Source organism: Sparus aurata, chromosome 11 (genome assembly GCF_900880675.1).
Source record: "Sparus aurata chromosome 11, fSpaAur1.1, whole genome shotgun sequence".
Taxonomy (NCBI): Eukaryota; Metazoa; Chordata; class Actinopteri; order Spariformes; family Sparidae; genus Sparus; species Sparus aurata.
Genome location: NC_044197.1, coordinates 8,290,013 through 8,312,744, shown reverse-complemented (window position 1 = coordinate 8,312,744; position 22,732 = coordinate 8,290,013). Strand labels below are relative to the sequence as shown.

The 22,732-nt window shown below is 43.5% G+C and overlaps 2 protein-coding genes across 3 annotated transcripts; both read left to right on the top strand.

The window, feature by feature from the left end:
- Positions 1-3,831: 3,831 nt before the first annotated feature.
- Positions 3,832-10,898, top strand: nrl (neural retina leucine zipper). The gene is made up of 5 exons (XM_030432450.1): positions 3,832-4,041; positions 6,096-6,926; positions 7,048-7,335; positions 8,662-8,877; positions 9,142-10,898. The coding sequence occupies exons 2-5, from the start codon at positions 6,309-6,311 to the stop codon at positions 9,301-9,303; spliced, it is 1,284 nt and encodes a 427-aa protein (XP_030288310.1). The 5' UTR covers positions 3,832-4,041; positions 6,096-6,308; the 3' UTR covers positions 9,304-10,898.
- A 1,199-nt stretch (positions 10,899-12,097) lies between these two features.
- Positions 12,098-20,535, top strand: LOC115590857 (GTP-binding protein REM 2-like). Of its 2 annotated transcripts, none has more exons than XM_030432327.1 (6): positions 12,098-12,238; positions 12,400-12,460; positions 14,439-14,748; positions 14,875-14,948; positions 16,813-16,990; positions 19,874-20,535. In XM_030432327.1, the coding sequence occupies exons 2-6, from the start codon at positions 12,407-12,409 to the stop codon at positions 20,164-20,166; spliced, it is 909 nt and encodes a 302-aa protein (XP_030288187.1). In that variant the 5' UTR covers positions 12,098-12,238; positions 12,400-12,406; the 3' UTR covers positions 20,167-20,535. The 2 variants fall into 2 exon arrangements, with proteins under 2 accessions (XP_030288187.1, XP_030288188.1); XM_030432328.1 differs by having other exon boundaries at positions 12,104-12,278.
- Positions 20,536-22,732: the final 2,197 nt, after the last annotated feature.

Here is a 22,732-nt window from a genome sequence, read left to right as displayed (position 1 = left end):
TAATTCCTTTAAAATCCTGCTCTGAACCACTGCCTCAACTTCTGGTTAGAAAACCCCTGTCTCACTTTCTAGCTTACATACAAGTTAGTTTCCTTTTTTTTCGAGGTCTAATTTCAAAGTCTCCTACAATGCATGTTTGATGCTTTAATATCTCATTAACAGCAATAGCCTACTGTCACTAACGTAAACCTTGGAGACCTGATTTACCTTTGAGGCAACAGACTAAACAACAAAATGACAGCTTGAGTTTACCGTAAAATAGCTGAAAGTCTGAAGTAAGATATCAAAGATGCTAGTGAAACAACATAGCACCTCCTGTAGGTCAAACCACCATGAATATTTATCTTTACATGTTACAAATTAGGCTGAAGATAACAACAGAAACGAGGTTTGCCAATCAAAACAACCACCTGCTGTCTACCTGAGAGTGACTTGTTAAAAGCGCAGTGTCACAGTGATCTGGACTACAGGCCACCACTCATGGCTGTGTGCTAAATATGACGCTAAAGCTGCCAGCAGGTTAGCTTAGCTTAGCATAAAGACTGAAAACAGGAGGAAACACACAACCTGACTCTGCTCAAAGACAACAGAACACATCTAAGCTCAATAATTAGTAAGTCTTTATCTCTTTAGAGACAAAAACAACACATTATGGTTTTATTGGCGCTCGTGTGAACTGTGTCTTTGCCGGCTGCAGCTGCTTCCTGGAGTTTCTGCTGGTTGCCCGTGTCAAATATAAACGTATAAACCTATTTCCCCAAATGTCAAACTAGTCCTCTAAAATCCTGCCAACCACCGCTGAAGGCCTAAAAATGTATGCCATTGTTTCCAGTAAGAGGAAGTGTGTAGCTCAGATCATTTGTGTTAAAAAGGCTGCAAAATTAACTGCGGTAATCCACCTCACAGTCGGAGGAACCAAAACCTACAATTAGAATACAAACCAATACGGCAGCTACTATTCAACTACCACTGCCTCTATCCATTAACCACAGTGTGGGATCCTGAAGTGCCAATTACTTAAATATACCTCTGGAAATGAGGCTGCGGAGGAAACAGCCAACAGTCTCAACAGGCCCACCTGAACGTGAGCTGCACTGAGATGCATCTCGGTGGCGGCGGGGACAAATGTGTGCAGGAGGGGCTGGCGGTGCGTTTGCCATGAAGTATGAGGTAAGTTCCTCTGTGTCTCTCCCACTCTTTGTCCCTCAACCCTCATGGGGGGCCCTGTTAGTTTAGCTGCTAAGCTTTCCCCGGAAACACAAATGATGGGCAGATAGAGAGGTTAAAATAGAGGAAGAGAGGAAGAAAAAACTGAATGAGGAGGTGTAGAAACATTTATAAGTTGTTTTTTTTTACTTTAAATGGAGGCAATGTGTCCTAAATAGTTGTCATATCTGGCACCTCAGCGTGGGTTCTCTGTTTTCCTTAAATAGTTAAATCCTGTTTGTGAGTCTTTGCGTTATTTCCACGAGTCAGCGTGTCTGCTTTGCCTTAAAGATTTAGTTTACTGTCCAAATCAGATTTGCGAAGGCACTATTAACTCACTGATTCCTCAACGAGACACTATTAAGACACAGAGAGGCTCCGGATTAACAAGTTCAGCTTTTAAGGAGCATCGAGAAACGCTTGTTGTGCATTTCTCTCCTCAGCGGACTTAAATGAGTCCGGGGGAGAAAAAAAAAAAACAGAGTTAATTCACAGATTTTGAGCCTAACTGCGTGAGGCAGGCCGGTGTGGAGACACAGCGGGGGATAATTTGTGAGAGCAAAAACAAACCGTCTCGGCGATAATATGGAAATCTTTCAGACAGCAGCAGAAATTCTGCAACTTATAAACTTTCATGGCAGATAGAAGTTATTTAGATTGCTGAAACTTTTAATATTCATCTTCAGAATTACGCTGATTAACTGATTAAAAAAGCATCAGATTAATTACAGTGAATCACAGTGTGTGTTCCTGCTTATAAGGAGAGTAACGCCAGATGTTGTCAGGACGGATGAATAATGATTCTGACCACAAAAGTTCAGCTGCACTTTTTCCCAGCTGGTTTATTACTGTCGATAAAGAGCTAATTGATCAGTGATGGACACTCGTCTTAACAAACAGCCGAGGGACACAGTGATATCGTAGGTTTCTTTAATATATTTAAGACTGTAATGTAAGAAATTGTAAAAATGGGCCACAAAATCTTCCTGAGCTAACGTTAGCTACTGTTGCTCTTCATTAGCAGAGCGGAGGGGCGCCGGAGAACGTGCATAAAGTCTCATCCTGTACACCCGAGTCATTCACAAAGAGATCCACCGTCCAGCAGCATTAAGGAACTGAAACAGGCTTTTATAGGCAACTTAGAGATGATTAGTCTCATTTTTCACTTCATGTTACAATCGGCTCACATGTGGTCAATAAAAAAAGTGATGTATACATTCAAATTGCAACAAATTGTTACATAAAGCCACTTTGAATAAGTTGACGTGTGAGTTTGTCATTCCTCTCCGAACTCTAGAAGAGTATATGAAAAGTATTGTTGTCAACAAATATTGATAGATTATATTAATATATCAATTCTATATTTCTATATATTTGAAACAGTATAAATACAAATACTCAGTAACGTAACTTTTCAATTACCTATATACCAAACAAACATAATAAAGAAGATTAAAAACAAAAAAGATTCAAGAAATATTGATAAGATTACTTTTTTTAAGAACTAGTCTCTATTTTGTGTCTCTGCTCTATAATTAACAGTATATCTCTGGTGTACACAAGGTGTATTTGAATAATCAAAGTATCGTAATAAAGGGAACACCTGAAATATTTGTTCAGATGTGTAAGTATATATTCTGTGGGTCTGAGTAAATTTAGTTGGCACACAGCATAAATTAAAGATTTGTTTTCTTTAAATTACAATTTTAGAATGAATATCTCTGAGGAATAATACAGCTGCAGCTCCAAATCTAAAACAAATCATAGCAAAACATCTGAACATTATCTCTGACAACTTAGATGCTAATAAAGTGAATCAGAACAAAATGAGAGAGGTTTTTCGGTGCAGAGCACTCGGGCAGAACCTCCAAATGTTCCTTTTTGGCCATTTAAAATTTCTCAGGTGCCAAACTACCAAACTATATTTTACTTATATATGTTACCACATGTGCTCATGAAATAGCCCAACGTTTGTGGTCCGAGGTTCTACCGGATCAGTCCTCAGTAGCTGTGTGTGTCCACTGTGAGGCAGTGGAGATTCTACAGTCCAACTTGTGCCAACTCAAGCGCTCAGACTTTGTTTTACTCTCTGACATACTGACTAAACTTTAATCTTTGGTGAACAAACAGAATCCGAGCTGACACCATGACTCGTCGCTTTTGCCTGGGAGTGTGTGTGTGTGTGTGTGTGAAAGCTGTGTGTGTTACAATTAACATCTTTTAGCGTGCGTGTATGTGTGTGCGCACACATCAAACTCAACTATTTTTTTACTCATATAATTGGACAATATTATGCAGCGTGGAGGGGGGTGGATTGGAGCTATGTGTGTGTGTGTGTGTGTGTGTGTGTGTGTGTGAGAGAGAGAGAGACACACACACACACACACACACACACACACACAAGGACACAGAAAGAGACAAAAACAGCCAAAATGAATAATTAGAGTAACAGAATTAAAGAGACAGACTGAGCGAGAGATAAAAACAGAGAGGAGGGGGGACATTACCGGAGAGTGTGAACATGCCTGTGAACCATGAGGGAGAGAGAGGGGGAGAGAGAGGGGGAGAGAGAGAGAGAGAGAGAGAGAGAGAGAGGAGGGGATTGTTGCAAACAGGGATTTGCAGCAGAGGGGAAAGAAAGAAAGGGGGCAGTGGCACTCAGTGACAGAGTGCTATACACACTCACATGCGCACACACACACACTCACTGTTTCCTCTGTGTCTCTCTCCAAACGTGTCAGTCAACCAGTCAGTTGATTATTTTTGTGTGTGTGTGTGTGTGGTGGGGGGATGTTGAACAGAGCTCGGTACCATCCTTCATCTCTATGACCGACGGTAAGATCATTTCATTCACTTTGACTGTCACGTTTTCTCTCACATCGGGCCTTTATCTCTCCCCGGCTTTCATTTGGGCTTTTTTTTCCTCTCATGCTTTTAGTGTGTTAGTGTGTGTGTGAGTGAGTGAGTGTGTTGCTCTTTTCTTTCTTTCTTTTTTTTTTTTTTGGGACTGGCTTTTTGCCGTGACTCTGGTCCACAGCCAGATTGAGGCCTCCATGGAGCCCGTTCACTGTTTGCTTTCTTTTACAATCCATTTTGACCCATTGGGGGGGCAAAACTAATGAGCTGTGCAGCAGAGGCACCAGTCAAAGGTGGATTTTTTTTTTTAATTAGATGTTCATTTTAACTCTAATAACGGTTTTATGTGAAGGCCTGTAATTAGTGTTGGTGGAGGAAACAGCTTTGGTCCTCGACAGCTTTCTTTGATGCAGTCTCTCCTGTGTTATGTCGGGAATATTGAACCTTTTCATTGATACTCTGAGCAAAAACTCTGTCTTTTTTAGTTTGGCCAACTTTGTATGAATGTTGTACGAACTGTCGGATGAATCTTTAACTTCTTTGTCTCGCTGAAAACAGAATAACCTGTAAGGTATTAGACCTTATCCTCATCAAACTTTAAAGTGCCAGCTTTTGATCTTGAACTAAACAAGACAGAAAAAGAACATTTTTGAAACATTTAAGGACGACATGAGCACCGGCTAAAAAATGTAAAACTTCACAACTTTTTTTCCACACCTCTGGCTGTATAGAAGTATGTTTTGATTCATTTTAGAAAGTCTCGGCCTCTGGATTAAAGTCTGAACCTGTGGGTAATTGGATTTGGTCTCTGAGACTTGTGGACCTTTCTGTCAAAAATGATTAAGCCCTCTGAATTCTTATGCTTCGGTCGGTTATGTGTTCAGTCGGCAGATCTTTCTAGAAATATTACATGTTTTATCTATTGTGTGTGTGTGTGTGTGTGTGTGTGTGTGTGTGTGTGTGTGTGTGTGTGTGTGTGTGTGTGTGCGTGTGTGTGTGTGAGTGTGATTACATTATAGCAATAACCTGCGATCATTCCTACACTGAGATGAATACAAGACGTGGCAGACATAAGATGAGGCGTTGAGGCAATATTTAAACAAACAAACACGTTTTTTAATATATTAGTTTCTCGTACTTTCACAGAAGATGAGATTTGGCATTGCTGGCTCGAACGGAGGCAATTTGATGATAATGTTATTAAAAAGAAACAACTAAAAAGTTATTGAACATGCACAGGGCATAAAGGAAAGGCACGTTTGAGGCGCATTGTAAAAACTCGAGAAGTTCTGGTTTGTCTTTGCGCCTCTTAAACTTTTACACGTGCGAGTGACACGTGTCGGTGAGTGTGCATGCGTTTAAAGGTGTTGGGCCGGTGGGATATGCCACAGATTAGTGTCTTAATATAACACACAAACAGGCCTGACACACGGACTCGCACAGTCTAACTTCGCGTTGCAAACAACAAAGTCAGAAGGAGCTTTTTGTCGAGGCGTTTATGATACGATCATCTTTTTGTGGGTCATCTGAGCCGAAACGCTTCCAACATCTACAAACTGGAGACGAGTTTTGATTTAAAGACAAATGTTTATGTTATAGTCCACACAATGACATGAAGTTAAGCTCTTATTCATATTGTGGTGTTTATTCGTGTCATTAACGCTTTTTAAAGGTGTATAAATCATTTATAGATCAGTTACAAGCCACTCATAAGATCAACGTTCGGGTTGCCCGGTTAATGAAAATCCTCCTACAGCATTTTTGCCAACCTGTAAAAAATGTTTTGTCTGTTTAGCACTTATTCCAGAACAAGTTTTATTAATGGCTGATCTATAAAGCAGTAATGAATTATTAAAGAGGAATTCCACCACAAAGTCTGTGCAAAGTCTTACAATCTGCCTCCTGTGGTGTCACTTGAGTGCTATACCAAAAATGCTTTATAACTCTAGTCCTAGTACCGTATCGCCAAAGCATCGAGGTCTTATTGATTATTGAGGACATATTTTAAACTCTTTATTCCATCTTTCCTCCAGGACAAGAGGCTCAGAGACAAGGACACAGGGACATTCAGTTTCTTACAGCGGAAACTCACCAACCAGTTGAACCAGTTGCATCGCCCCTGCTGCTGTCTATGAGCTGCACTGAGGCAGAGGAGTGGACTGTCCAACAATCCTGACATACGGAAAAACCCTGTTGAAGCTCCACCAGCAGCAGCAGCAGCAGCAGCAGCAGCAGCAGCAGACAGCATGTCGTCTCCTTCCCTCCCCATGCCCTCTCTCCCCCCCAGCCCTCTGGCTATGGAGTACCTAAACGACTTTGACCTCCTCAAGTTTGAGGTGAAACCTGACACTCCTCCGCTCCCTCCTCCATGTTCGTACCCCAAATCTGGCCTCCCCCAGGACCCCTCCAGCTCTCCATACACCAGCCACCCTCCGCAGGACTCCAGTTTGAGTTCCAGCCCTTACAACTCGCTGCCACCCTCGCCCACACTCAGCGACGCCCACCCGCCGCCTTCGGGCTCTTCCTCCCTCTCTTCGTCATCCTCCTCCATCTCCTTCCCCCTTTCCATCTCCAACAGCTTTACTTCGGGCATCAGCTCCGGCTCTCAGGGGAACGTGGAAGGCAGTCCGGCCCACAGCGGGCCTCAGGGTCCCACCCCGGCCTCCCTGGAGGACTTGATCTGGCTGGCGGCGCTGCAGCAGCAGTTTGGAGGTGAGGTGACGGGGCCCGCCACTTTGCTGGGAGCCTTGGGAGGGGTGCCAGAGCGAGGGGACAGAGAGAGGGGGCCGGTCAACGGATTTCTGGGCTGTGAGGATGCTGTGGAGGCTTTACTGAACTCAGCTGCTGCAGCTGTCAGCTCACAGGTAACAACCACTTATTTCTCTTATATACTTAATTTCTCTTAATACTTCTCTGTTGTCATGAAGGAGTTGACCTTTAACTTCTCCTCCTCTTCCTCTCCTCCTTCCTCTCCTCCATCATTAGTTTCCGGGTCTTTCCCAAAGTTCCAGCAGCAACCTGGGAGACTCCAGCAGCGACAGCGGAGGTGACATCTCCTGCGCCAAAGGGACAGACATGTGCCATCGCCCGCTCGTCTTCCTCTCATCTGCCCCTAACTCCCTCCCCAACGCCGCACCCGCCTCGGCTCCTTACCCACAACCCCTCAGCCCCCAGGGCCGCCTTCATCACCACCAGCATCACCATCATCAGCACCACCCACACCACCCCATGCATGGCAGCCATCACCATCATCACCACCCACAGCTCAGCCAGGTACACAGGCTTCACTCATCATTTGAGACTGGCTGAGATAGGTTGATAATGATAGGGATGCTCAACAGGAAGTGCTCATCAGTGAAGCAGGGCAGGAGGTTTTTTGGAGGTGGGTGGACAGCGACACTTGTTGCATTAGAGGGCTGAGCGGATGGAGAGAGGGATCGTGTAGTGGAGGATTAGGATTAGGACATTAGAACATGGTTATTAATGTCCGTGTGTGTCTGAGGTATCACTCTGAGGATCGCTCTCTACACGGCAACAACAAGTGAAGCTCGAGCTTTGTTTCTGAGGGGGCAAAGTCTGGATTTGCCTCTATAAGCACTACATAAACATCTAATACACAGTTTATGACACACCATAATATTGTGTTTTTAAACTTTTTAGGTATATTTATTATTACTTACATGCATTTGTCATCAATAATCACATATCTCTACACGGTATACATAGTGTAGATGAATACATCTTGCTTACAGCTTTGTTATAGAGTGTAATAAACCATGTCTTAAAGGGGCAGTATGTAGTTTTGAAAAAGGAATTCAAACTAAGAAATTTTATATTTACAATATTAATGAGGTACTAAAACAAGTACATTTAAAATACTTTTTTTCCATAAGTGAATAAACAAGCTGTTCTCAGAGAAGGTAGAAAGGTGGCAGGGTCCGCCACATATAAACAAAGTAAGCCAGTATAAAGTTATGTTGTTCTTTAAGGTCAATTTGTTTATTCGGTCATGAAAACAAACACAGTTTGTTTATTCAGTTTGTTTTGGCCTAGAAAAAAATCTGTCAATCAGGATCTTTAAACATCTTCCCAAAAAACTTCACAGTGCACCTTTGAAAGTCCACATGCTGCTTATAAATGCTCCTTGTGGGACTTTAAATGACCACGTGTGCTTGGAAGAGAACTCCATATCTGTGTCTGGGTGTGATTTTAATAGGCAAATAAACTTTGGTTATCCGTGTTCTGGTCGATCAAGATGTCTGGGTGGATCTCTATATGGAGCACGGCGTGAGCTTATGATAATATCTGCTATTATTGCTGTGCGTAATCCTGATAACTGTCACCCACACTTAGTCAGATTACATGACAGATTATGGGACATGTGGTGCCGAAATGTGCCCCCTGACCGACAGACTCCCAGCATAACACGTCACATGTCCATCACCATATCGCATGTTTCACACATTATATATTTCAGTCTCGTTCTTGGGACAAATCCACATCACACATTTTTCTTTCCAGCATGTGTCTCGTTTCCAATTAACACTGAGCCTCAACATATTCTCTCTGTGCGTGTGTTTTCTCCGTCTGCTTCCACAGTGCGGGTTGAACGATCGCTTCTCTGACGAGCAGCTGGTGAGCCTGTCGGTGCGGGAGCTGAACCGGCACCTGCGCGGAGTGAGCAAGGACGAGGTGGTGCGCTTGAAGCAGAAACGCCGCACGCTAAAGAACCGCGGCTATGCACAGTCCTGCCGCTATAAGCGCTTACAGCACCGCCACGCTCTGGAGTCGGAGAAACATGTGCTCACGCAACAGGTACATACACATTCTCGGAGGGCTATAGCCCCCTTTGCCCCCCCATAGCTACGCCCCTGACTCTCGCTGACAAGCTTGATGTTTCCTTGTGTTATCTGTCCTAATATCAGATTTAACCTAGAAAATCTGACATTCCTGACGGTTTACTGCATGAATAATAACAGTAATTAAATAAAATGATAAACACAAATGGAAATAAAGTAATAAAAACATTTTTGCACTGTGGCACAAAATAAATGTGAACTTTTTTTTCCCCCTCCTCAGTTGGAACAGCTACAGTGCGAGCTGACTCGAGTGCTGAGGGAGAGGGACGCCTACAAGGCTCGCTACGAGAAGCTCCTCAGCACAAACCACAGCATCGGCGGCGACGCCCCACCGACCCGCACCAGCAACCCACCTTCCCCGCCCCCCGATTACTTCCTCTGAGTTGCACCCACAGGGAGAGGAAGAAGGGATGAGTAACAAGACCAGCCAGCGTGGAACTATCAATGATGAGTAATCAGACTTGGGGAGGAAAAAACAAGGACGTGTGTGTGTATGTGCGTGTGTGTGTGTGCTTGTGTGTGTGTGTGCTTGTGTGTGTGTGTGTTTGTGCGTGAGAGAGAAAGTGAAAGTGAGAGACATTGGCAGGCAGTTTTGGGGGCTATACAACTGTGAAATCCACCCTTGGATGTTTAAAGGGGAACTGACTGTTAATTCATAGTGTTAGACTCGAGGACTCGGCTCTAGGCTGCTTCACGGACTTCAGTTTTCACCTCACTGTGAATGGTAGTTGCACAAACACCAGCGGGGAGCTCTCTGAGGTCTCTTGCTTTGTGATATCAAACCAAACAAGACGATGAAGACAGGTGGGGGAAAAAAAAAAAAGCTTTAAAAACGTATCAATAGTCCCTTACACTGCTTAGAATATTATCTTTGCAATACTATTTAGCTGCAATGTGCTCTCTAAAGGAGTGGCTGGGGCGCGAACTGTAGTTGTGTTTTTTTTATAATAAGCTGCTAAAGCTGCAGAGGTCTGAGTAGTGCAGTGGTGCTGGATGTGGAGTGGTATGGGCTTGGATAAAGTATCCACGGCATGCAGTTGTATTTGCCAGCTAATATTTCACAGTTGCCTACCAAAGTGTTGAAGCTCACCAAGACTTGTTATTCTTTGTAAGATGAATAATCATAGATTCAAGAATGTACAAGGATACCTTTCATGGGAATCTTCCAGTGATTGTGCTAAATGAGTAGCGGGGGGGTATTGCTCTTGTGTTTTACAAGCAAAGATATCTACCTTTTTTTTTTTTTTTTTTGCTAAAATGGTAAATTGGCAGGAGAGGACTTGCTGTTTGCTCTTAAATAATACATTTTAAAAAAAAGGGTTTTTACATACAGAGGAGCGGTGCTGGTAGTGTGCTTAACTAAAGCGGCTGAGAGATAGAAACCCAAATCGCAGCAGCAGGCGAACAAAAAGAGTGTGGCATGATTTGTGTGGTTGTGTCCAGTTCTCCAGGCTAGAGAAGCTATTTTTGGGCGGATTCGAACACCTCTGTAACAGCGACGATCACCAAATTAATGCAACGTGCGGCACCACAGAGCTGGTCACTGTGGGCTCGGGTACTGTGGGCTACAGACAAATTAAACGGTGCAGGGATTTCAAACACGCAGAAAGAAAGAAATGCAAAAAACAACACATTTCTTCGTGGAGACACCCCTCTTAACTGTCCCATGAGATCATTGCCAGGGTTCATGCATTAGAGCTATTAATTTTGTTTGGGTGTAGGTAAAATAAATTGTTCTTTTATTTATTCACTTATTTATTCAGTATTTATTGTTTATTTATGTACTGATTCTAATTATTTTACTTTACTGGTTTTATTCCATTAGCGTGTATTTTTACTTTCCTACAGTTTATTATTTGATCCAATCGTGTTTAGAATTAACATTATTACACCAACGACGGCCATCATCATGGCCTCCTGCTCCTGTTGTAGTGTGGTTTCATATGCATATGAAATAAAACAAAGTACTTTACCATCCCTGCCGTGCTGTGGTGTGTGTTTTTTTGTTTTTTTGTGCAGCTTTCCACACAGGTTTCACCTCTTTTTCTTTCCATTCACCTATCTGAGCATCTACCAACACGGCGTTCAGTCTTCCACAGGCCTTTTCTCTGTGCAGCCCCCGTGCCCGGCTCCATCGCTCTCTTTATCTCTGTCCCTCTATAGTGAGGCAGTGACCCTGGGTGTGCACTGTTTGGGATGACCTCATCTTCAGCTCTACCTCCCTCTCTGTGTCTCTCGCTCTCTCTCTGGCCTGTATAATAGGAGCAGGATTAGGGCTATAATAGCGCCCTGGCTGCTCACTGCCGGAGTCTATTGTGGCTTTGTGTGGGAGGGACGCACCACCGCTCGTGGCCACACTCACATTTTGACAGAAAACATGTCCAAACACACTCCTTGGATTCGGGGACCAGAAAAGACTCAATTAAATAAATGCAATTACGCTGTGCGTGTGTGTGTGTTTTTGTGTGTGTTTGTGTCGTCGGGGGCATGAGGGGAAACGTGGAGGCACTGATAGACCCTCAGGCAGGTGTAGGTTGTCATGCCTCTTTCTAACAAAGGGAATACCCACATGATTTTTAACATATATCCCCCAAGGACACACACACGTTGACTCACACACCAGCAAAGCCAATTAGTGAGGGGAAGACTGGTCGTCTGCTGCCCCCTAGCGGCCGCTCTGCGCATCGCCTCCGATCTTCCAGGGGTCAATGAGCGCTTCGTGACACTGAGCATCTTCTCCACAGTGCTGCTGCCTCCCTGCATCCCTGCAGCACCACGGCTCCACGCTCAGGCGGGTGGAGGGAGAAAAAAAGAAAAAAAAACGCATCTCCCAGTGCGACTGAGTGAGTGAGTGAGTGAGTCCTCGGGGTTGTCCATCATCATCATCATCATCAGCATCAGCAGCAGCAGCATCTATAGAAGGCACAGTGAAGCGTGGAGAGCTGTGATGAATGGCGGTGCTGACTGCAGGACTGGACCTGGGCCCTAACCTGAGGAGACAGTAGAGAGAGGAGGGGGGAGAGAGGGAGAGAGAGAGAGAAAAAGAGAGAGAGAGAGAGAGAGAGAGAGAGAGAGAGAGGGAAGAAAGAGGAAGCGACATAAACTAAAAACGAGAGAGAGACAGAGAGAGAGAGAGAGAAGGAAAAAATAGGGAGAGAGCGAGAGAGACAGGGGGAGGGAGGGAGAGAGAGAGGGAGGAAAGAGGGAGAGACATAAACTAAAAACGAGAGAGAGACAGAGAGAGAGAGAGAGAGACAGAGAGGGAGGGAGAGAGAGAGACCGAGCTTATTTTGTAGTTGCCGGGAGCCGCGTGACAGGTGAGACATCATACTGCTGCTCGAGCTCGGGGTTCACAAAGTGAGTGAAGTAGAGGTGGAGGTGTGGGGGAGGGGAGGGGGGGTAGAGGTGGAGATGTGTGGGGGGGTGTTCTGTGTCTTGTCTTGTCGGAAGTCCCTCATTCCCGGCCGCTTGATTTCAGTTTGCAGATGCCGACAGATGTGCCCGAAGACAGGCTCAACACCGGGGAGAGAGAGACGAAGGTAGGACGCAGCCCTGATGATATCCTGCGTGTTTCTTCTGTTTGGTTGTTTTTTTTGTTTTTTTTTTAATCAGCCAATCAGCTTCGGATCAGAAGTGGTGGGATGGTTGATATTCTGCAGGGGTTTACTGAGCTGTGAGTGTGTGTGGGCCTGTATATGTGTGTGTGTGGGTGTGTTTTAGGTAGGTGGTGGTGCAGGGAGGCGGTGTCCAGCATTGTAATCACTTTCTTTCTTTATTCACAAAATCATTGGATCCAACTTTTGTCTAACTGGGGGGATTATTTTTGCTTGTTGAGCCCCTGATAATGGCTTTAGTCTGTATTTTATTTAGCATTACACACTACTACAGACTTGGTAAGGGGATATCGGGATAATAGTGTTTCACTTGATTGTTGATTCTGTGACATATCTGAATTTTTATTTTGTGTTTTGGGAATATTTTGGTACCATTTCATTTGATTTGTATCCATGCACACCCATATCCCAATGGTCAAGCTAATTTTGAGTAGTGTGTCAAACTACAATGTGGACAAAATCCACAGATGACGTGACTCTGTTGTTCCCCTCAGCTCAATCATATCTATTTTAACTGTTTTGTATTTTAGACCCTGCTGCAGTATTCTATTGTTTTTAGTATAGAGGTTTTAAAAACCCACTGTATGCTAGCTACCCTGCAAAAAAAGGCAGACAAAGTTAGCGATTAGCATGAGCTGGTGAACACAATGGGAGAGAGTTCACAATTCAATATCAGATATTTCCCTCAGGAGTTGGTGGAGACCAAAACAAAGCTAAAAGTAGAGTGAATATTTGACTTATTTGACTTTGCTCCAAATTGATGCTAATGACACTCTGTGTACATGTAGCAAACTGTTTGCTGAAAAGCTCGGCAGGCGTTGTGTTTACATGTTGCCCCTAAATGGCCAAAATTTTATAGAAAACCTCTAGTGTAAAACAAATGGTATGCTAGACAGCCGAGCACCAATAGATGGACAAATGTATTGTTAATGTATTATTTTGTACATATTTCCCTTAGATGGTGACCAAAACAAAGCTATAAGGAGAGTGAATATTGGACTTATGTTCATCAAAGACACAAAGATGACACCAAATCAATGCTAATGTTGCTGCGTATTTCTGTTAACTGTTTGCCAGCAAGTTCGCTAGCAAGCTTCAAAAGTAGAAATATGTCAGTGTTGCTCTCACAGCTTGTTTCTGCTGCCCCCAGGTGGCCAAAAATTAATTGGCTGGAATACACCATCAGCCTGTGGGGAAAAATAATGAGCTGTATTATCTCTTCTCTGTCTGTTGAAGAGCTTTGTCGATTTAATTTTAAAATAACCCTAATGATGCCGACAAGAGTTATTTTGGATTTAAGAGGTAGGCAAAGTTAGCTATTAGCATTATTGGTAAACATAGACCACAGCAAGTTGATGATCTATGTATCTATGAAACCAGTTATTTCCCCTCGGAGTTGGTGAAGACCAGTTAAAATGAAAAAGCTAAAAGAGAGTAAATATTGCACATCAACCAGGAGAACACAAACACGGCTCCAAATGAATGTTGATACATGTTTTTGTGCAGCCAGCCGTCTCGCCAGAGCCCTTAAATGGTAATAATATGTCAGCGTTGTTTACAGCTTGTTTTCCACTGCCCCCAAACTGATTAAAGGTCAGTTTACTCACTCTGTGTCTGTGGAGGAGCTTTGTCAATTTGTTTTGAAATTCATACTCATGTTGTCATCTGAGTTATTTTGGATTGAGACCTCAAATAATTGACAAAAAAAACCTGTTCTGTAGCCTAAACTAAGCATTTAAGAGGCAGGGAAAGCCTAATGAATCAGAACTAATAGTACGTGATTGATCACGAGGAGGAAATTGGGTTACATAATTTATATATAATAAAATAAATGGTACACATAATTAAATACAGACTAGCTCTTGATATTATAAAACAAAGAGCGTGTCCCTCTCTCCTCCAGTGTGACAGCATGACTCTGTCCAGCACCCCGACTGTCCGCAGAGGAAGCACTCCTCTTCCGATTAAGCACCAGCTCAGACGGGAAGAAGCCGTCCATGATGAGTGCGACTGGGCATCCGGTGCAGCTGGACCTTCTGTCTCACCGATCAGCTTCAGCCCGGCCTTGGATGACACTCTGACTGTGACAGTGGAGGGCAGACCCGATGGGCCTTTACGAATCGCCCTGCTGGGGCAGAACGGCGTGGGGAAGTCTTCTCTGGCCCTCGCCCTCGCCGGGGACATGGACAGGACTGCGTCTGTGGATTCTGAAGGTACAAAGGACTGACACAGAGCAGTGTAATGAAGTGGAGAGGCAGTGTTCATAGTGAGCAGCAGGTAAATACATCACAGCACCCATCTCCCATGTGAGACCTAACTGCTGCTCTCCCTGTCCTCAGGAGAGGGTTATGTGCGCACAGTCACCGTGGATGACGAGGACAGCACCATCATTATCTATGACAACTGGAGACAGGTGAGCCAAACAACACTTCCCACCCTCCCTGCGCCCTCATTAGGCCACTCAGCCCTCTCTGCAGCCACATACAGCATGCTCAGCTTCTTCCTGGCATTTCACTGTGGTGCAAAAGCTCAAAATGTACCTTTTTACTCTATGTCTGACATGCTTTTTCCTGATGCCAAAGTTTATTTTCTTTATTTTAAGATTTTTACTGTGATGCACATGAAAATAAAGTCCTTTTCCAGAGATAAATTGTAAAAATAGTTCCTAGATTGCGACTGCATGGAAAATAATTTGATAAAAAACCGACTCTGCAGCTGCACCAATGCATTCATATAGCATATCCCAGCATGCATTGGGCAGACAGTTGAGTTGTAGAAATTCTATGTTGTGCTTGTTTATGTAAGCAGACTCCATTACTACAGTATCATTAGCTACTGTTGCGAGAGCATGCTTAAAGTCATGTTCTTTAGTTTGTCGTGATTGCCAAGTTCTTAAAAAAACAGTCTAGCAGCCTTAAACAACTTAAAGGCGCAATATGTAAGACTTGGCCACCTCAAAACAAACAGGGTATCACCAGAGTATCCGCTCACTGCTGCTAACTGTAGCTGCTGTTAGTGAATAAGCAGTAAGCAGTCCGGACTGGGAGCTCGGAGCACCAGGGGAGGGTTTGTGTCTACACCGCTAGCACAGGGGCTTGTGTACAGTGAAGCGCCAGGGCTAGCTGGGTTAGCATGCTAAACACGATTTTAGTTTTGAATGGTTGCGACCAGAATTCTTACATATTGCACCTTTAATCAAATCGTCCACAGGCTTGTGATTACTGCATGTAGATTGCTACAAATTGTTACATAGAGGTAAAGAAAAAAGAATAATGAAAAGAAACAGATGCTCTCTGAGAATGTTAGATGTTATAAAGATGTGCTCATATTGTATATCTTGACTCATGGCGTTGTGTATCGGACTTGACGGCGAACGCAGACTGATGCCAAGCTCAGGGAAACATTGTGACGATAAATCTGCTGCATCTGCTCGACTGAGGAAAGCTCATTATCAGGTTGTTTTGCACACTTTTTACTCTTTTCCCCGGAGTGCTGCACAGACGCATCTGTGTGTGGATGTGTGTGAATCAGTGAGAAAACGAGACAGAGTCAGATAGAGAGAGAGAGAGAGAGCTGCCCACAGAGCAGATGTGCCAAACGACTGCATTGATGTTTTTGATTTAGGTGGACGTGTGAGAAAATACGAATACACAAACTCGCGACACAATCTGTCTTCTTTTGATGTGTGGCTTCTTACGTGTTACTCTTTGTGCGATGAGTCATATTGATTGCGAGAGACGCTGTAATGGTCGCCTTGAAAGGAGTTTTCTTATGTAATTGTTGCATTACGCCTGCGAGCGCAAGCGTTGCCTTCAATCTGGTTGCTCTATTCTGGACTTAATCAGAAATAAATGAAAAGTCAATGGACCTTGGCTGCTCCAACTAAAGACGGGCCGAGGTTTAGTCTGTTTTCTATGTGATGGATTTACTTCAGGAAATTGGATTTGAAGGATTTTGTCTCTTTATTCCCTGAAGATACTGAGTGTGTGTGTGTGTGTGTGTGTGTGTGTGTGTGTGTGTGTGTGTGTGTGTGTGTGTCAGCTAGAATTCAAGGTGTGCTGCATTTTTGAATTTTTCTACAGGAGTAATTTCTCACTTAACCACAGGGGATTTCAGATAGAGCTGTTATTTTCTGCAGGCAGCACTTCCACTGTTATTCTGCACAAAAAGCTTTGACAACAGTATTTATGAGAGCAATTTATCGAGTCTGTCCTGGCACCTCACCCGCAGTATATATTTAAATACCAACCACTGTATGGTCTCTGTGTGTCCCTCAGGACCTGTCGGCTCTGCTGTGTGAGGTGTGTGTCCTGGTGTTTTCAGTGACCGACAGGCGTAGTTTCCACCGCACCGCTCAACTCCGGCTTCTCCTGAGGGAGACTCAGCCCCAAACCCCCATCATCCTCGTCGGGAATAAGAGCGACCTCGTTCGCACGCGCGAGGTCACCTCCCAAGGTGAGACGAGCGTCCTTTTGTTTGTCATCTTTGCATACTGGCCTTTTCCTCACCTGTCTCATTGTTTATTGTTACGTGGCTTTTGTCGTCATGGTTTGGCGTTGACATTTTCAGCTCCGTATATCTCTGTCGGTAAACACAAACGTAGGGTGAAATCTGTGAAAATGTAAATGTCAGTGTCTCAGCTTCATCGCAGTGTGGGAGTATGAAGGAAGCCACAATCACAGTTAAAGCAGGAGAGCCTACACAGTGAGTACAATCGTGTGCTATTACACAGCCTGCGTACGGCTCACCTCCAAACATAAAGCCTCTCTAAAATACACACAGCTTTATGAGCAACAACCAAAGGTAAAGTTTGGGAAAAACATCTCTAGTTATTCTTTATTAAGAGTGTTGAGTTGTGACGTTATTTTGGGTGGTTCACGTGGTCAAAGGTTCAACCCTTTGGACATAAAACTGGAGGTAGATTTCTGCAGGACACATTCAGTCACAGAGCTTAAAGTATGTCGTGTGCTGTCAAGGGTCTGTGGAAACTAAATATTTCAGTGTTGAGATAACTGGAAACACAATATGCAAGCTTGGTTAAGTTGTGTACTTACATTATCCCAAATGTTTCCAACAATGTTCAAACTCAGAGAAATCCACAAGCACACTGATGGTAACGGTGGGTTTCATTTGGTCGTCTGTTGCTACTTCAGGAAAAGGGAAGTCTGAAACCGAGACTAAGCTCAAGGTAAATAAAACTTGAAGACATTTATATCATCTTTGAACATTTGACCAGGTGTTTATTCCTCCAGAAGCACATCCAGGGCACTGTATTGAATTTGCTTCAGCTCTGACCGGCTTCTTTTCTGTGGCAATGGTGACTGAGGCTCATGGGTACTGTAGTATTTGGAAAAAACGTTTTTTTTGCAAAAACCGTGAACCATGAACCAAAGTGAAAAAAATTTAAACAGGTGACCATAACATAAACCCAACTCTAACATGACTCTCCTATGTTGTGTAACGTTTAAGGTCCAAAGAATCTTTTTGGATTAGAATACAAAATCGGGAAAAATCATCTCTGGATCCAGCAGCAAAATCTACGTCAAAATGCATCGCCCTGTTAATCCACCATCCCTCTACTCCATCCAACAGAAGCAGAGCAAGTGTGCGAGTCAGAATCTGTGGCACTGACAGTGGCTCTGAAATGTCAGTGGCCTTTCTTTGATCACTCCGTTGTGTATGCGCTGCTAAAAATACACTCCCAGACCGAGCCACCTCCGTGACAGAATACTTTAGAGATGACCACAGTGTGTTGGTTGGTGGTGTAGAGGAAAGGGGTGCTGACATCGGGCCAGCCTCTGTTAAAAAACAACAACAAATTACAGACTGGTAACAAGCATGACGGTCCAAACAAACGTTATACCAGTGAGAACACAGACGTCCAGAAATCTCTCATGTAAATACACCCAACTCCGTTCCACCTATGGCTGACAGCAGTGTGTTGTTCCCAGACTCCATCACTACATCACAAGAGGCTGATAAAGAAAAGACGTTTTCATGGCCTTTAAATTAGTTGACAGTGTTTTCAGTCTTTGCCTAGAGACTCATTAAAGGGAAACTGCTGCTGCAGCTTGTCGTGGTGTTGTTGGAGATAAAACCGATGTAGCATCCTCTCCACTGAACTGCCTCAGGGTTCTGTCGGCAAACAACCCCCCACATCTCTTGTTTTCATGTTTGCTCTGTTTTCATCTGTCTCTTCCTCTGACATGTTTACGCTGACTGACAGTAACTTGTCTTGATTCTTGTGATAGGCACCAAGTATAAATACACCTGGACGTCTAAAACATAAAAACAACCATCTGTGCTCATCACACCATAAACTTCATGATAAAAGCTTCCTGTAATTGCTTGCAAGTGTGTTTTTTATGAAACTCGGTAGATGATATTTCACCTAGCGTCTGGTACAAAGGGATGCTCAGTTCCCTCCCTGATTAATGAATACGGGTTGTTTTTAAACTGCACATCCATGGTCTGGTATGCAATATGCCTCTCTCTTTCTCTCTCTCTCTCTCTCTCTCTCTCTCTCTATCACTATCTTCACTATCAGCTATCCAACAAAGGGGAAAATGGCAAGAAATCCTATAAAAAAATGAATTTTACACTATTCTACATGTTGTTTTTTGTTTAAATGCTGTGGAATTAACTGTAAAACACCCCAAAAATATGCCTACTACATTATAATAAAAGGTATTGCTGTTATTTTGTTCAAATTTTAAGGGGACACATTACGCTTTTTTTTGTTTGTTTTGTAGTTTTGTAGCCACAAAAAAAGATTTTGAAAGTCTGCACCAACAAAAGCTCCTCTCTCCCACAGAAAACACTGCTCCTGAAACGCCTCATCAGTAGTCTCGCCTTTAATTCTGTGACTTTGTGACATCACACTATGTAACAGAGTCACACATTTGCATTTTTTTTATGTCTAGCAGATAGTTTGATTTTGCACAGCTGCTATACAGTTGTTAGCGATGCTGGCTCAGGTGTGTGTGAGCTGACCAATCAGAGCAGACTGTGTATCCAGGATGATGACCCTTAAAGAGACAGGAGCTAAAACAGAGAGAGAGGGAGCGTATGAGAAAACAGATGTGTTTTTTGAGCCTTAGAGCACACAAACCTATTCTACTAGTAGCCAAAATCAAAATGATCAACCTAAAAATGTTTTCAAAATGTGTCTCCTTTAAGATTATGTATCTCTCGCTGTATTCAACCCTTTTTGGCTTATTAAGTTTTCATTATTAGAGTCATTTAGCGCTGGTCACTGTCACCCTGAATTTAAACTTCAAAGCAGTGAAAGCTGACATTCTCCTTATTCTCCCCTCTCCTCCCCTCCTCTTCCCTCAGAGGCCATGTCCAGTGCCGCCCTTTACAACTGCCTCTATCTGGAGATCTCCGCCTCTCTGGACCACCGTACTCCGGAGCTCCTAGAGTGCGCCGTGAGGCTAGCCAGGGGCCTCCCCCCCTGGCCCCCGGGGTCCAGCGCGGAGGACATGATCGACGGAGGTGGACGCGAGAGCATCACCTCCCGCGCCAAACGTTTCCTGTCCAGCCTGGTGCCTCGGTACCCGCGAGAGCGAGAGGTGGGCAAGTTCATGAGGCAGAAGTCCCGCTCGTGCCACGACCTGGGGGCCCTGTGATGGGGCTCCGCGGGGAGTTTCATGGTCAGATTGTTAACAGAGGTAGCTGGAAGTGATGTAGTATACCAACAGAGAAGAGGAAGAGGGAGTGATGCAGCAAAGATGTGTGAGAAACAGAGGAGGTGTGAAGGTGCCAGAGTGATGGCAGGACAATGTGAGGGATCATCATGTGCATCCAGCGGAGGTAAACAGAGAGGATGTCGATATATTAGTGATGTTTATCCGTAGGACGATATAGAAATTTTGTACACAAGACTTAACACAGAGGAAGATGAAATACTGTTGTAGAATCCATGTAAATAAACTATCATAGTGATACGTAATTGAGCTGAATAAATCTTTTTTTTTTTTGAGGTCTTGAGAAAGTCACCGAATGTTTGCGTTGTTATTAATGGAGTTGCCACATTCTGCTTTACAGCCGTCTCGAGCCGGGGATAAAGTCATGACCACACACATTCAGAGCTCATTAGTGGGTCAGACTTTGCTGATGATTCCTGTTGTGTTCAATTACTCTCAGCTCTCGTGGTATCCATGGGGACAGATGGCAGTAAACCGGTGAAATGCCATCAAGGAGAGAAGGGAATTAAAGCGATAAAAACTGGACTTACAGAGCTCAGCGTGACAATTAGAGCATGGAAGCCAGATTATTGTATATAAAGTGTTTGTTGCCATGTTACGGTCGTCAAGGAGACCTGAATCACTGAGACGTACACAATATGTCCATTTCAGCTCTCTCTTTACCTTTGTACTCTCCGTGTAGATGCAAAGATAGGAAGGATCAGTCCAATGCAGCAAAAATCTTATTTTTAAACAAAAAAAAAAATTCAACTCCAATTTAACATGCAGAGGATCGTGTCAGATATCAGCTTCTCTCTGCACTCATCTGTATCACTCTCTACCCTCAGCACTTCCATCCTCCCACTTGCCTCCCACACGTGCACCAAGATTTAGCACATCACAGGTCGTTAAACCCATCATTTGTTATCAAAGGCAGAGCTGAAGTAAAAAATAAAATGGTGGCATGATATTCTGACTCATTCCCTTGGCTGCAAACTGCTGGAACCGATTGGAAAGGTTAAGGTTTGGGAATTGCCAAAGTGGGACACGGGCTCCCTCTTGTGGCTGAGCTGGGCGCCAATAACTAAGCAAGGAGGGAAAATATGGCTGAAATGGCAAATGTAAGCAAAATATTCATGCATTTGCATCAGAGCAGATCAGTGCATCTGTCTTGTTTGATAAGGGAAAAGATTGTGAGTCATGCTGGAGTCCTTCTGGTTGTCATAATAGAAGCAGGAGCGGACAGAGATGCATGCAAACTAGCAGCAGCCCAGACGCCGTTGTAAAGGCTGTGTCATCGCTATCAAAGAGCTCCAACTGCCATCTGAATTTCTAAAACAGTGCAGTTTGAGTAGGCATGAATAAAATGTAAGTGAAATATGACACTATGAATGATATCCCAGCTGTAAAAATGGAGGCATCAGCCCTGTGTGTACCTGAGACACTGTCAGGGTCATCAGGGGCATTGTTCATCCTCAACCTTCATCAACATTTAACACTGGCCATGAAATGAACTCCATATTCATATTACACACTGATCATCTGATCATCTTTATTCCTTCACAATTATTAAATCACAGGCTGACTTCTGGGTAAGAACACTTCATTTTTGCTCAAATTAGGGTTTCATAAAGACTTTCATAAAGACTGAAGTCCAAATTCCACAAACTTTATGACATGCAAATGAGATTTTCAGATTTTCCTCCTTTTTATTTATGTAACTTTTCACTTATATTGCTTTGTATGTCTTTAATCGAGTATTTCACAATGACCTGATGCCATTTTAAGCCCTCTCCACATTCACACAGATAATATTCTGCCAGAGAAATTCAATTTGTTCGTTTTTCAAAAGCATCAGAGTTCTTTGCAATTTGTAAAGTGTAATCTCTGTTCACACTGATCGACTGGCGACCCGAATATCTCCGACAATTCTATACAACAGGTGGCGTCAGGAGAGTTAAATGAAAAGTTCACTCAAAAATGAAATTACACGCATCATCTTCCCGGCCTCATCCTGATAGAAAGTCAGGTGAAGTAACATTTCTGGTGGTTCTCAGCAGAGCAGCTTTGCATAACTATCCTCAAAAATAGAAGTAGACAAGATTTACTGCATGTCGAGAGTGTAAATAGAATCTTTTGAAACCTATTTTAGGTCTCAGGGCTTATGGAGCCATTTCATTTTCATGACATTTTAAAACAAGTCCTCATTTAATCTGGTGTTCTGGAGAATTCTGCAAAGCTGTTCTGCTCCAAAAATATTTAGTGGAATGAAACTTTCCATCTGCCTGGTGGTGAGTTCATAACGAGTGAAATTTCATCTGTGTGAACTTCTCTTGTAAATGAAAAGAGTCAAGAGCTGCCTTCTATTTTAAGTCTCGATAAAAAGTGAACACACTGCTATTCCAAAATATCAAACTATTGCTTGAACTGAAACTTTTATCATTCTAATGTCGGCATCAAAGGGACATTTTAACTTGTCATATCAGGAAAAAAAGGCAACCACAGCAGC